The 14506-nt window shown below is 43.0% G+C and overlaps 1 protein-coding gene across 1 annotated transcript; it reads left to right on the top strand.

Moving 5' to 3' along the window:
• The first annotated feature begins 988 nt into the window (after positions 1-988).
• kynu (kynureninase) lies at positions 989-14036 on the top strand. The gene is made up of 13 exons (XM_030354320.1): positions 989-1293; positions 2059-2179; positions 2610-2692; positions 3411-3472; positions 3665-3736; positions 6942-7016; positions 7523-7669; positions 9816-9914; positions 10785-10858; positions 11013-11065; positions 11480-11565; positions 12475-12705; positions 13489-14036. The coding sequence occupies exons 1-13, from the start codon at positions 1134-1136 to the stop codon at positions 13612-13614; spliced, it is 1389 nt and encodes a 462-aa protein (XP_030210180.1). The 5' UTR covers positions 989-1133; the 3' UTR covers positions 13615-14036.
• The last annotated feature ends 470 nt before the right edge of the window (positions 14037-14506 follow it).

Raw genomic sequence — 14506 nt, 5'->3', positions numbered from 1 at the left:
TAGCCATTCCATATTACAGTTTTTCTCAGTCGCTTTGGTACATTTCTCGAATCATCCTCAAAATTTGCAAAACAGTAAGTGCATTTCTCAAAACTATTCGTACAAATAGCAAATAACCATGGATTACCTGCAAAAGCCAGTTTCTTGCTCAATATCATTCGGTCATCTCTCAAAAGTATCTGTGTCAATGAACATGTCAGTGCCATCAAAATGACAAGTCATTGTGAAGGGATAAGATGTATGCTATGGCTAAAGTTTTGAAGACAATTATTGTAAATTCTAAGTTACATCTTAGTGTATGTGCGAGATTGATTTAAAGGGACTGGACAAGATTCACATTTACCCTTTTACTGTTTGTACTGTAATTTGTTTACAGACCATGGGAAAAGACAGCACTGCATAGCACAAAGAAAAAAAAATGAAATGTGAACATAGGACAATGTCCTTAGGGAAAACTGTACATGCAGTGCTGTAGGAATTACAGTGCAGTCTTCCTAAACCTAAACGCTGTAGTAAATATTGAAGGCGCTGGTTCTCTTAATGTTGCGGGATGGGATTATTCAATAGAGACCCATTACATTTGTAACTTGTTCAAAGTAATGAGAAACTGCTTTCTTGATGTGCGCAAGTGACACAATGATGTGAAGATTGAACATGTAGTTTTGAGAATTTCGATTCTGATCTGAGAAATGTACCAAAGCGACTGAGAAAAACTGTATTTGAAAACAAAATTGACTTTACAAGCTGGCCACATGACACGTACATCTACCCAATCAGCTGCTTATTCTTATAATGTTTATATTTATGGGCCAATAGTAGTCAATTACATTTTTTAAAGAAAAAATGAAAATAGTCTGGCCAATCAAGGGCCCCTTGCAGACATGGGCCCCTAGGCTGCAGCATAGGGAAGCCTGTGCGTTAATGCGCCTCTGCACGCCAACGACCATTCCAATTCAATGGGAGGCGTTGCCTTTGGCCGGCCCTCCTATCACTCCAAATCGATCACGCTGACGGGTCGGCTGACGCGTTGCAACCCAAAGCAGAAGTAGTGCGATCACCACTTCAACGTATTGAAGCAAAGTGAAAGCACACTACTCTACAAATTTTCTCCTCGCATTAAAGCCTCCAAGTAGATGATCATGGAGCCTTGCGTCGCAGTGCTGGAGCGTCTATCGGCGGACTTGGGCTGCAGCCCGGTCTCCAGGGAGCTGGCTGCAGAGCTGGACCGGCGGGACGAGCTGGGCCACCTGAGACAGCAGTTCTTCCTGCCGAAAGTAGCGGACCTGCCGCCGTGTGAGTGTGCGTGAGACGAGACGAGGCGGCAGTAGGCCTACCTCAGGAGGCTAGAGTTGTAACTGCAGACGTAACCGGAAGGTTGCTGGTTCGGTTCCCCACTCCTAGCTGAGTGTCGAGGTGTCCCTGAGCAGGTCACCTCATCCTGACTGCTTCTGACGAGATCGCTGCTGCGCCTTGGTTGACTGCCGTCGGTGTGTGGATGTGTGCGTGAATGGTTATAAGTCGTTTTGGAAGTGTCAGCAAAGTGTAAAATGTAAATAAGACGAGCTATGATGGACGTGTAGGGTGCATTGGTATTGGCAGTGCTATCTTGTGTGTGCTTGTTCCTGTTCAGACAAGACAGCACTAATACTACTTGTTGTAAACATTCTTATTGCAAATGATTCTGCAGGTCGCCTGGTATGCATCTGTCAGAGCGAGATTTCTGACTGTTTGGATGATAGATGATGCATGTGGTGTATGGACAACACTGATATTGTGTGTGTATTTATCACACCATTGTAAGGAGCAGCCGGTTAAATAACTATTGAACAGCACTGACCTTCCATCCATACTTGAAGTAGTTGTGGTCATTTTAATTGATAGAGGAGAGACTTAGTTTATTTGTGCGGTCGTGTTTGTGTGCGCGTGTGTGTGTGTTTTTTGCACAACACGCCAGCATCATTCCACATCATTTTTGAACATTTATAGTTTTAGTGTGCAGAAACAATCGTTATTAATTCATTAATCCCGTTTGGCTTTTTTATTTTTTTGTCTATCTAGCGGATCTTTCGCTGGTTGACGGTAGCCAGGAATGCATTTACTTTGTGGGGAACTCACTGGGGCTTCAACCCAAAAGCACCAAGAAATATCTCGAAGAGGAGCTGGAGAAATGGGCCAAGTTGTACGTGATTAGTTAATTTCTTTATATATGTATTACATTTATATTCTGCACATAAACAGAGGCAATAACATTGACTTGACTAAACCTCTGGACCTTGAGCTTATTATTATAAAAAAACATTGCCTTTTTTTTCTTTTAGTTATCCATTTTATTTTATTATTAGCCTACATTTTATTGTATTTTGCTTTAGCTCTCTGCTAAATCTTAAACACACACACTTTCTACAATGCCTTCTTTTTAACTTTGCCCTCGTTTCCTTTTACTCATTTAATTTTTTTATTTCACATGACAATGTTTTTACGTGAAGCACTTTGAGTCTGCCTCTTGTATGAAAAGTGCTATATACATAAAGGTTGCCTTGCTTTGCCTTGCCTTGAGAACGTGGTCCTCTCCTCTACGTGCACGTTGACACTGTCTCTGCGTTCTGCAGGGCAATACACGGACACACCGAGGGCAGCAGGCCCTGGGCGTGGGCGGAGGAAACCATCGAGCAGCTTATGGGGAAAGTTGTTGGTAAGGAAGGAGATATTCAGGATAATCACACTCAAAGACACTGCACTATGCGCAGGGAGGCCACTAATCATTGTTTTTACGTCCAGACTCATACATTTAATGCATACATTTTATATTAAAACAAACGAGTCAGAAATTACTGACAAGCAACCCGTTATAATCGATTGAACTGTAAATAAATAGCAACTGGACTTTTCATTAAAGTATCACCCAGTATCAGATTTCTGCTGGCGACCCAATTGGTGAACCAATTCAAGGAACATATTGGTTGTTTCTTGTTCAATCAAACCGTAACGACTTTTGAGGCAGAGGGAAATGCAAACAAGATTTAGCCTAAGTTTTCCTTTGAGATGGTGGGGGAACCCTATTTGAACCTTGTATTGTTGACATTTGGATGATGTCAAAGGTCACTATTTCAATGATTGACATGACACTGGCTGAGTTTGTGTACACAAAGTACACGCTCACATTACCCGGCCTGCAGCAGCATGATTGGACCAAACAAATATTAAGCAAGTGTGAAAAAGCCTGTTTACCCAGATTTGAGGTCCAGTGCTGATTTCGGAGACTACTCATAGAACAACACAGGATTGGAAATCATGAACCATTATTATTTTTTTTCTTCTTTCTATCTTCTTCTTGTCTGTCTGTCTGTCCGTCTGTCTGTCTGCCTACCTGTATGTCTGTCTGTATGTATGTCTGTTTGTCTGTGCTACAGGTGCCAAACCAGAGGAAGTAGCTTTGATGAACGGGTTGACCGTTAATTTACACCTACTCCTAGTAAGAGCACGTCCTGAAAATCATCCAGCTCATGTTATAAAAAAAGAAAATAATCTCAAAACATAAAACAATCTAACGAATTCTGTTATTGTGGCCTTTATCTGCGCTTCCATCAATTATGAGAAGAGTGCTGGTAACGACCAAGTTCATATCCGGCATTCATAAAATTGGTCCTTATATTCAATCCTGCAGCTTTCCTTTTATCAACCGACAGCATCACGTCACAAAATCCTGATGGAGGACAAGGCGTTTCCATCAGACCATGTGAGTAACCAACAAATAAACAAAGTTAAGTTATACTCTGGGGGAATCCTCAACGCAGGTCATTAAATCCGCTGTGAAATTGCTCTCAAAACTTTTCACAAACTGTTGTAATGTTAATAAAACTGATGTGTTTTGGAGAGTTGGAGAGCAGGAGAGTTGCTAAAGCCTTGAATGGGTTGGCACCTGCTTATTTGTCAGAGCACCTCAAAACCCATGGGACGATTTATAAACTTCGTAAGAGCCTTTGCTTCTCAACCTTCCCAAGGGGCCAGGAAACAGGCCTCATTTGGAGCCTTTAATCCCCAATCCCCAATGTTCCCATTACATTGACCCATGGCCTTTTGTGGAAGAGCGGTAGCGGAGATAACTGCCCCTTTCATGGTGGTCCACTGAGTCCAAAAGTATGAGCCAAAATTCTGTGTCCCACAATCGATGAACTAGACGTAAAACAATATTGACAATAACAGTACGCTTTTTCAAGTTACAACCACAAATCATGTTTTTTTCTTATTTTGTCATGTTTGACCGCCATTAACAGATATACCAGGACCTGTGTCATTTAGAGCCAACTTTTTAAATGAATGATAATAATTGAATGTAGTAATGACACACACACACACACACACACACACACACACACACACACACACACACACACACACACACACACACACACACACACACACACACACACACACACACACACCTACTATGCTCCTTACGTTATTATTCTACAACAAACATCTACTAATTTGACTGTAACAATTGCTTCATTCAACCATTTCGAACTTTACCCCTTTAGTTAAAGGTCCCATGGCATGCTGCTTTATGGATGCTTAATAGATAAATATTTTTGGGCCCCTAACGCAGTATTTGAAGACGTTCCCGAAATTCAGCCTGGTGCAGAGTTAATCCAACCGCTACGAGCCAGTCGCACATTGAGGTTTCCCCAAACGCGCAGTTTCGGTGTCTGTAGCTTTAATGCAAATGAGGAGGAGCGAGGCGGGTTAAGGAGGAGGGTTGGGGTGTGGCCCTGAGTAGCTTGCAGCCACGGTACCATGCACTCTGCTTACAGTGGATGTATCGAAATGGCGAGGCGCACACAGCCTTTAGCCGTGTTCTTTAAATATTCTAGAACACACGGGTACTGGAGTCCCGGGGCCTCATTACAGAAAAAATGCCTTGCGGAGGTGGTGCTTCGCGGCGGTGGTGCCTTGCGGCGTTGGGCAGCGGGGCAAAAAAAAAGAGGACACTGTCACACCAAATTTGTACCGGGTGCCAAATTTGTACCGGGTACGTAATCAGTTTTCCGTTGCCAGGCAACGGACAACAGATTACTTAAGGGGTTGTCCGTTGCCAGGCAGGTTTCAAAAAACAATCGTGCTCATGTTGCCAAAGACGAAATAATGTAATACAGATAATGGATCGCTAGATAAAACTTGTTTTTACTTTACATTTGTATTGCATTTAATTGTTTAATCGAATTTAGCTAGTAAACTGAGTGTTTAAAGTGTATCATAGTCTAGCTAGCTTGTGTTAATTAAATTTCCTTATTTTAATTTAGAGAATAGATTATAGGTAATAGATAGATAGATAGATAGATAGATAGATAGATAGATAGATAGATAGATAGATAGATAGATAGATAGATAGATAGATAGATAGATAAATGGGTAGATAGGTGAGCAGGCATTTACTAACTGGTAAATGTTTTTTATTATTATTATTCACGTTATCCCCATAACATTTTGCTATAACTGTGTAGGGAAATAGATAAATACAATGCAATACAATACAAATATAAAGTTAGTAACGCTAATAAATGTAATTTCTAAAATAAGGGTTATCTGTCTTGTCGCGCTCAATGAACAAGTTCGCGAATGTTCTTGAACCTCCCACGTCATTCGACGCGATCATCCGTTGCCAGGCAACGTTCGACGCGATCGTCTGTTGCCAGGCAGGTTTGGAAGGGATTATGTATGGATTACGTACCCTGTACAAATTTGGCACCCGGTACAAATTTGGTGTGACAGCACCACTGCCGAGACAGAGGTGCCTCGGCACTCAGCAGGCAGCGGGGCTCCGGCGGGAAGAAACGTGGTCAATCACTTCCTCCTCCATGTCGCTGTTCATGAAGCCTACTTCAGGGAGTCAAACCCAAAGTTCCTTTACCCCCAATTCCTTCGTTCAAAATATTCCTATAGAGATAGGAATTCCCCCCATTTCCTCCCCCCAGAGACTCGTAGTGGGGGTTATCTCAGCCATGGTAATGGCTGAGATAACCCCCACTATGAGTCTCGTTTTGCAAATACCAGAGACAGAGAACCCGACGTGTTATGTGCCATAACACCAACAGCAGAAGGGTTATCCAAATAACAAAGAAGTGTACAAAATTTGCGTTACAGTGCGTGTATTCACACACACACGTGCCACTTGCACGGTCGTAGCTCATTGGGCAAAGCAGCGAAAGGGGAGGCAGCGTGTCCCCGTACGACGACATACAGGGAAATGTCCAAAACGGCGCGTCTGAGCTTTGTTTTTTCAAATGCAGAGCAGGATAGCTAGTGCTTGTTTTACACCTAACGACATTTTTAGCTAGTGGAGGACCCTAGGCAGGCTAGGGGAACTCATAATAATGTTAGAAACCTCATGAAGTGAAATTTTCATGCCATAGAACCTTTAAGCTGCTTGTTTGATCTCTTATACTAAATCCTGCCGTTTATAAAATGGTTTGATTGTTCAAATTATTATGCTTACTCTGTTCAGACTTTAAACTTTTGTGAGTTTGGCTGTTCAACTTTTCCATACGTCTCAAACTGTGTAGCTATGTCAAACATATTGTCAACCTCCCTTTATACTACACAACTACAGCCACATTTTCTTCAGGAAATTCATTATCTAGTTATTCTCTAGTCTCTGTCAACAAAGTTGTCTATTTTGGATAGGCATTCAGAACAAGTAACCCAGTGAGATTATTGATTCCTCTTCCATCTGTTTTGCAAACGGTTTGCCCTGTATTGTGGAATAGTTGAATAATGTAATTAAAAATTGCGAAATCATGAAAATGTGTTAATTTAAATAACTTGAATAACAGTTGAAGAAAAGAAGTACATTTTGAATGCTGGCTAAAGTGTACTAAAGGTAACCTGTGTCCTTTTAATGTGATCTGAACGTGGATTTGTTTTTTTCTATCTATTGTTCTCAGTACGCTGTCGAGTCTCAGATTCGCCTGAAAGGTCACGACCCCAAGGAGAGCATGCTGTGCCTGTCACCAAGACCGGTACGTCTGAACCACAACCACTGGCAGATCTGTCATTGAACTCAAGTCATGACCAAGGGGCATCGGCGCCGCGGTTTGTGAGGACGTGTGGAGCACCGTCTGGGTAGCTGTAGACTGCGGCGTCCGGGAGAAAGTTATGGCTTTTCGGACACTGGATGGTGAAGCTCCGTCCGAGCAGCGATTTGTGTAATAATAATAATAGTACATTTAATTTAGAGGCGCCTTTCAAGACACCCAAGGCCACCAATGTCCGTCACATATGAATGTGATGTCCGTCCCCGAGTGCAGGCTAGGCTCCCGAACACCTATTGTATAACGCTAGGGTGTGTGGTGCACTTCAACCCACTTCAACAGTGGGTTCACTGTCTCTTTCAAAGCAAAAATGTTTATTCAACCAAGCTCCTTTTTCATTTGACGTTCACAAAATGCTCAACGCCATAGTCCCACAAACATCGGAACGTGGTTGCAGACTAACCGACTGACCGACCCTTTGTCCGTGTCTCCAGGGCGAGGACACGCTGAGGACGGAAGACATCCTGGAGGTAATCGAGGAGCAGGGCGACTCCATCGCCGTGGTGATGTTCAGCGGCGTGCAGTACTACACCGGGCAGCTCTTCGACATGGAAGCCATCACCAGGGCCGGCCATAAGGAGGTTCTGCCGTTTACACCCATCAGTCAATTCAACTGAATTGTATATCCCTTAAATGGAGAGCCCGAACACCCCTTGTAGATTGGTTTGCGTTGCAGAGGACTCCCTCTGTAGGTCGAACATGTGCTCTTGCGTGCATGACCGTGTGATTGGCTGATATGGTCACCTCACCTGCTTACCTGCTATTTAAGTGTTGAGGTTACGCGCCTCTCCGTTTGCCTGTTGAAACTGAACTGAGGGGGCATTGGGAGGGAGCCGGCAGCCCTGCTCCTGAATGAAATATGTCCCATGTTATACCATATAGTGTGATTTACTGTTCCATGCCGTTTTGAAAATCGGCCTCTTCTGACATCACAAGTGAGCATGTCCACATAGTTTAATGACGGATAGATGAGCAACGTTGGCTACAGAACACAAGGTAGGCTGGTAGACTGATCTATTCAGCACACATCTAGGCCGATGTGTGATCTTGTAGCTCTATGTGTGTGACTGCATTGTTAAATTATCTGTTCATGATTGATTTCTCAGTTTATGTCGATCAAATCTTCCAATTAAATAATCGTATCAACATAATATATCCTCACATCTTACATTATAAACAGTGATATAAAAATACTATTATGATTCCAGACCCTTGAGCTCAGGTATGGTTTAAAAGGATAAATGCTGCCACCTAGTGGTTCAATAAGTTGTTACAATTTGTAAAGCCTCATCCAATATCAAACATATTGTTCTTAAAATATGTTTTATCATAACGTAACTATACTTTCTAGCCTTTTCGGTTGAGAAATTAGAACCACTATAAAAACAAATCCCTTTACTTGAACACTGGTGTCTCGTAACCCTAATAATGGGTCTGTTTCTTGTACATACCAGGGCATGGGCACAAGACTCATCTTAACCAGTTAAGTCTACTAACCAGTAGACTAGAAGAGCAGACTCATATTTAGTTGAGTGTGTCACCGGTGTTTGACCTCGTCAAACAATGTTATACATTGGGGGAGAGGAGTCTACATGCAAATGCATTTTAAACATGCCGTGTCGTACAGTTCCTAACAGGCGATTATTTGTGAACATGATTCTCAGCATTGCTTACATTAAGAGATGTACGTTTTCACCACTTCATGGATTTGTGCAAACCAAAAGTGTGTGGTACAACTCTATAACGAATCAGGCAGGGATCTCTCGTAAACTCTATGTGCATAGAGGTCGGGATGGCTGTGAATGTGTTGTGAACCCCCCCCCACACAGACACTGTCGTGGCAATTTCTCTATCAGAGTTTGCGTTCAAGACAGATGAGATATTTAGATGCAAAAAGCACACAATACTGTTGACAATTAGTGAACATATATATTTGTAATAAAAGTACGAACAAAGATACATCAAAACATGCATCAACAAACAACATAACAGGCAAACATTACAATAATCTGAGGCCTCAGATGGGAGCTTCTCGTTGCGTGTTACTTCATACTCTAAAGATACGCTCGGGAGAAGTCCACTGAGTGTTTGAATCAATGAGTTCTTATTCACTTCGGTTGGCTGGCTGTGTACAAGATGGTTATCTTTACAACTGAAGCTGCCCTGGATGCCATTGGAGGGGGTAGCGGCCGTGCCATCTAACCCTCTGGCTTCGTTGACGCTAGCCAGGGGGTCGAGGAACAGGCCCATACATCAAAGGATTGCATGGAAGATGATTTACAACACACGAAAAGATAGGAACAGGCAGGCAATAAAATGCATCACACGACCCTCGAACGTTCACACTTTAAATGACCCAAAAGGAGAGCAGAAGGCAGGCAATATATGCATCACACAAAATAGTCACAAAACTTAAGTTCATAGATAGACCAAAAACGTAACAACATGTAGATTTTCCATCACAACACACACACACATACACGCTAACACACAAGCACACAGACGCACGCATGCACACACAGACACACACACAGACACACGCACACACACACAAACACACACACACACAGACGCAAACACAAAAACACACAGACACACACAAAAAAGAAAGCACTCGCACAAACAAACACACACACACACACACACACACACACGAGAGCACACACACACTGTAGCATGCGCACGCACACACACAGATCCAGTCTTCCTAACCTGTGCATCTTGCAGGGTTGCTACGTGGGGTTTGACTGCGCCCATGCAGCAGGGAATGCTGAGCTGAAGCTGCATGACTGGGGGGTGGACTTCGCCTGCTGGTGCACCTATAAGGTGAGGAAATGATTATAAAATGAAAAGCAATAATTATGTTTTACAGCCATTGATTCCCAAAGGCCAATGCCTAACAGCATTGGATAAATTCTGTGATGAGACTTTGTCATGGTTATTGATGATTATGAACTTCCAATATCATAAATTGAATTGTGTAGAGTTTAGTAGCGTCTAGCGTTGAGCTTGCAGATCGCAACCAACTAAATCCCCCCCCCCCCCCCCCCAGTGCCTGTATGTAATGAATCCAAAATGAATCCAAAATGATCATCGAGTAGACAACTTTCAAGTGATGAGGTTCCTCTACACTTTTCTATGGCATCATCAAGTAGACAAGTGTCAAATGATGATGTTCCTTGATAGATGATAGTCATCAAGTTATTCAATGTAAAACTATAGGTCATAGCTGGCAAGTGAAGGTCCTTTTAAGTTGAACACTGCGCTACGGTAGAAACATGGCTGTGCAACATGTTTCTACATGTTGCACAGCCATGGCACCCATATAGTATGGGTGCCATGGCACCCATATAGTATGGCACCCATATAGTATGCTTACTTTAAGGTAATGAGAACACAAGCTCTGAAAACACTATTGAAAACACAATCATATTCTCATGGGATTAACAAATTAAATTATACTCCGGAATATTTTATATTATATATATTATATTATTATATTATGTTCCGCCACACACTGCACATTAAAGGAATAACTGATTCCTTTAATTCATATGTGGACCTGACCCTTTAAACTTTAGACCAATCTAATGACTTTATCCCAGAACCTGAATCAGTAAATGCAAACCTTTATGTCATAGTCTTTCGTTTTTTCGATGTTAGAACGAGTGTTGTTTTTGTCTTGTCCCCCTGCAGTATGTGAACTCTGGGGCCGGTGGACTGGCGGGAGCGTTTATCCACGAGAAGCATGCCGACACCGTGAGACCGGCGTGAGTAAACCCCCCCCCCCATCCCCCAATCCGATGGTCAAAGCCTCTTACCTCTCAAATGACCGGTTCTTGATGAGCCTTTTGGGTGAGTTTAGATAAGACAAACATTCAGCAATATTCCTAATGATATCTTCCATGTCATTCCTGCCTCTAGGCTCCTAGGGTGGTGGGGACATGACAGAAAAACGCGTTTCCAGATGAATAATAGTAATGAAAGACCCATTTCCTTGGTCTTCCTTAGCCTTGGCCTCAGGCATTGTTGAACCCAATAAATGCGGCCACCTAGTGGTTCGCTTGGTTATTACAATTTGTTTACCCTCATCCAATATTATACATTGTTCTTAACATATGTTTATCATAATGTAACTAGACTTTCTAACCTTTCGACTGAGAAATGAGAACCACTATAAAAAAGACCCTTTCTTTTAAACGGATGTCTCATAATCCTAGTAATGTGTCTGTTCGTTGTACGTACCAGGGCCCGGGCAATAGACTTATTTATACCAGTAACCTGCCCTTGTTCGTAAGAAGAGCAAACTAATATTTAGTTATGGGTTTGACCTTTGTGACATGCCTCTGTGAACAGGCTCTATTACTGACTACATTTTCTTCTGCTTCAAGTGATGGAGCTTCAACCAGGCGTGCATGGATACAGATTGTCCAACCAACCCATCCTACTAGTCGCCCCCCTGCAGGCCAGCCTGGAGGTACTGCAGCACTGCCAGATCTGACCTCTCTTAATGAAGCTGCTCTATTTGAGGTCTTTAATTGCGCATGGAAGGACTTACCCATCACCTTTTCACGTAATGTATATAAAGGAGGGGTGTCGACAGATCAGTATTGTTGAATTATAACACATCTTGTCGATTGATGGTTCTTAAATCGGTAGGTAGGTTGGACCTGTGTCAGGAGATATGAGATGCATGAGAGAACTTGTGTTATCTGTTTTGAGGCAGCCACGTAATGCCCTCACAAATTGTCCTGCAAATTAATAAAAAAACTATGGGAATTAGGAGATTTACCCTACTAAATGGCAAACTTTGTATGAAGAAATGTCGAGGCAGTTCTTTCGATCAAACAATGAGTTGCATGCGGATAGAAACTGGCCAGAAGAAAAGAGGTTTGAGCTAGTTGGAGCCATGTCACACACTGACTGAAGAATGAAAAGGGACTGTTCAATTTGACCCGTCAAAGTTATTCATGTATTTTTGTTAAACAGGCTTACTTTCTGCATTCATCCCTTATACAGGGAAAAACATTGAAGACCTCTGGTTTCCACTAATCAGTTCGTCTTGAATTTCAATTATTCCACCAGAAATATATACTATTTAACCCCAACACATTCAAACACCAAACAAGAACATGAGACTAGCACTAATACCGTAAACGCGAGATTAATCACAGATTGTTATTCAATTGACTCAAATGTTTAATAGTTCAATAGCCCTAAAAAATTGAGAGAGAGAGAGTAAGTGAGTGAGAGAGAAAAAGTGAGAGAGTACATTGACCCTTGCCCAGTCATTTCATTGTCCAGAATGAGTAACCCTAACCCTGTGCTACACTGTGACCTCTCAACATCGCCATGGCTCTTGACCCGCCCCGCCCACCCCCTCCAGATCTTCGACATGACCAGCATGTCGGCGCTGCGCTGCAAGTCTATGCTGCTGACGGGTTACCTGGAGTACCTGATCCAGCACTACTACACCCGGGACCCCTGCCGGCCTGACCATCCCCACGTCACCATCCTCACCCCCAGGGACCCCCAGCAGAGGGGCTGCCAGCTGTCCCTGTCCTTCTCAGTGCCCATCGGCAGAGTCTTCCTCGAGCTGGAGAGGAGAGGAGTGGCGGTGAGTGACCCCATCACACCCAGAGCGGACCAAAGGGGGGCGGAAGTAGCTCAGGAGGTAGAGCGGGTTGACTAGTAACCGCTAGGTTGCTAGATTGATCCCCGGCTCCTCGTGTCGAGGTGTCCCTGAGCAAGGCACCTCACCCTAACTGTTCCAGACGAGCTGGCTGACGCCCTGCATGGTTGTCATCGCCGTCGGTGTGTGAATGTGGTGTGTGCATGAATGGGTGAATGTTAGGCGATATTGTAAAGCGCTTTGAGTAAAAGCGCAATATAAATTCAGTCTATTTACATCAGCCAGCCATCAACCACACACACACACCCCAGAGACCGAATACACTTTTGTGTTAGTTTGGGAATGAGCATCTTCTTTGGTAGCATCTTTATTTCATTTATCTTTGGCTTGTATATTTATCTTTTATATTTTACGTGTTTTCCTGGCACTAGACGCAAGCTAGGTAGGTTTAGCTTTTACGTTTGATGCTCATTGTATGGTGTATGTGTGTGTTGTGTTGTAAATTTGTGTTTTAGGTGTGTGATGGGATGTTTTGTATATGTGGGTTGTGTTGTATGAGTGTCTTGTGTTTTATGTGTACGTTTTGTTGTACGTGTGCGTGCAGTGTTGTATATGTGTGGTGTAGTTTTGTATGTGTGTGTTGTGTGTGTGTTTTGTTTTGTATATGTGTGTTGTGTGTATGTGTGCGTGTGTGAGTGTTGAATATTTGTGGGTGTTGTGTTTGATATTTGTTGTGTGTATGTGGTGTGTATGTGTGTTTACCTTCAGTGTGACATGCGGGAGCCAAGCGTGCTGCGTGTGGCCCCCGTGCCTCTTTACAACTCCTTCAATGACGTGCATCGCTTCGTGGAGCTCCTGGGTGCGTCTCTCATCGCCAGCGGGTCTCAGAAGTAGAAGCCGGGAGATCTGCTTCACTGAACAGAAGGCCGCAGCCCAGCCCTGTTTCCTCAGTAGCACTGTCTACGAAGGCTCCTTGTGTATGTGTGTGTTCCAATGTTCAAACTAGCCCCAGACAGCCTTGACAGGGGAGACGGTTGAACAAGGCTGTCTGGGGTAGTTTGAAAGTTTTTACAAAACCGCCACTGTGGAGGGAGTGTGGATGACGGCTGGTTTCAGCAGCCTCACCTGGCGGAGTCTGATTGGACCCTGGGGCTGGGTTAGGCTGCACACCTGTTGTGCATTGAGTAATCAGCCGGCACAGGTTAAACCAGCCATCACCATACACACTGAGGGAGATCTCCTGCACGGCAACATGGAGCACCAGCTCATGTATCAATGTCTGCAAACCTTTCAATAAACCGGCTTTCAACATCACACCCTGCGCTTCATGTAGCATGGACTTTGTAACAGACACAATTCACATATTGTAGTCCTGTATTTGGTAGTAATGCTAAATAGTAAAGAAAACCAAGTATCGAAAGATTCTACGCTTATTGATCTCAGACTAATGTAATTACATCAATATAAACCACTACATATGTAGTAGTAAAAAAGAACAATAACAATACAACTATTACGATATATTAGTGCTGTCAGTTAAACGCGTAATTAACGGCGTTAACGCGAACCAATTTTAACGGCATACATTTTTTATCGCGCAATCTTTTTTGTTTTTCGTTTGTTTTTCTTTGCCTCAAAACAAAAAAACAGTAGCCTGACTGCTATGTTCAAGGCAGTATGTTTTTATGTTCATCGTTTAATTGCACTATAGGCTTTTTTTCTGATCAGTATATGCCAATGTTGTTATCAAAAAAAAACATTTGCACAAGGCAAGCCGATGCACTTC

Source organism: Gadus morhua, chromosome 4, assembly GCF_902167405.1.
Source record: "Gadus morhua chromosome 4, gadMor3.0, whole genome shotgun sequence".
In the NCBI taxonomy this organism is placed as follows: domain Eukaryota; kingdom Metazoa; phylum Chordata; class Actinopteri; order Gadiformes; family Gadidae; genus Gadus; species Gadus morhua.
The sequence above is the reverse complement of the archived record's forward strand: the minus strand, read 5'-3'. Positions and strand labels throughout refer to the sequence as shown.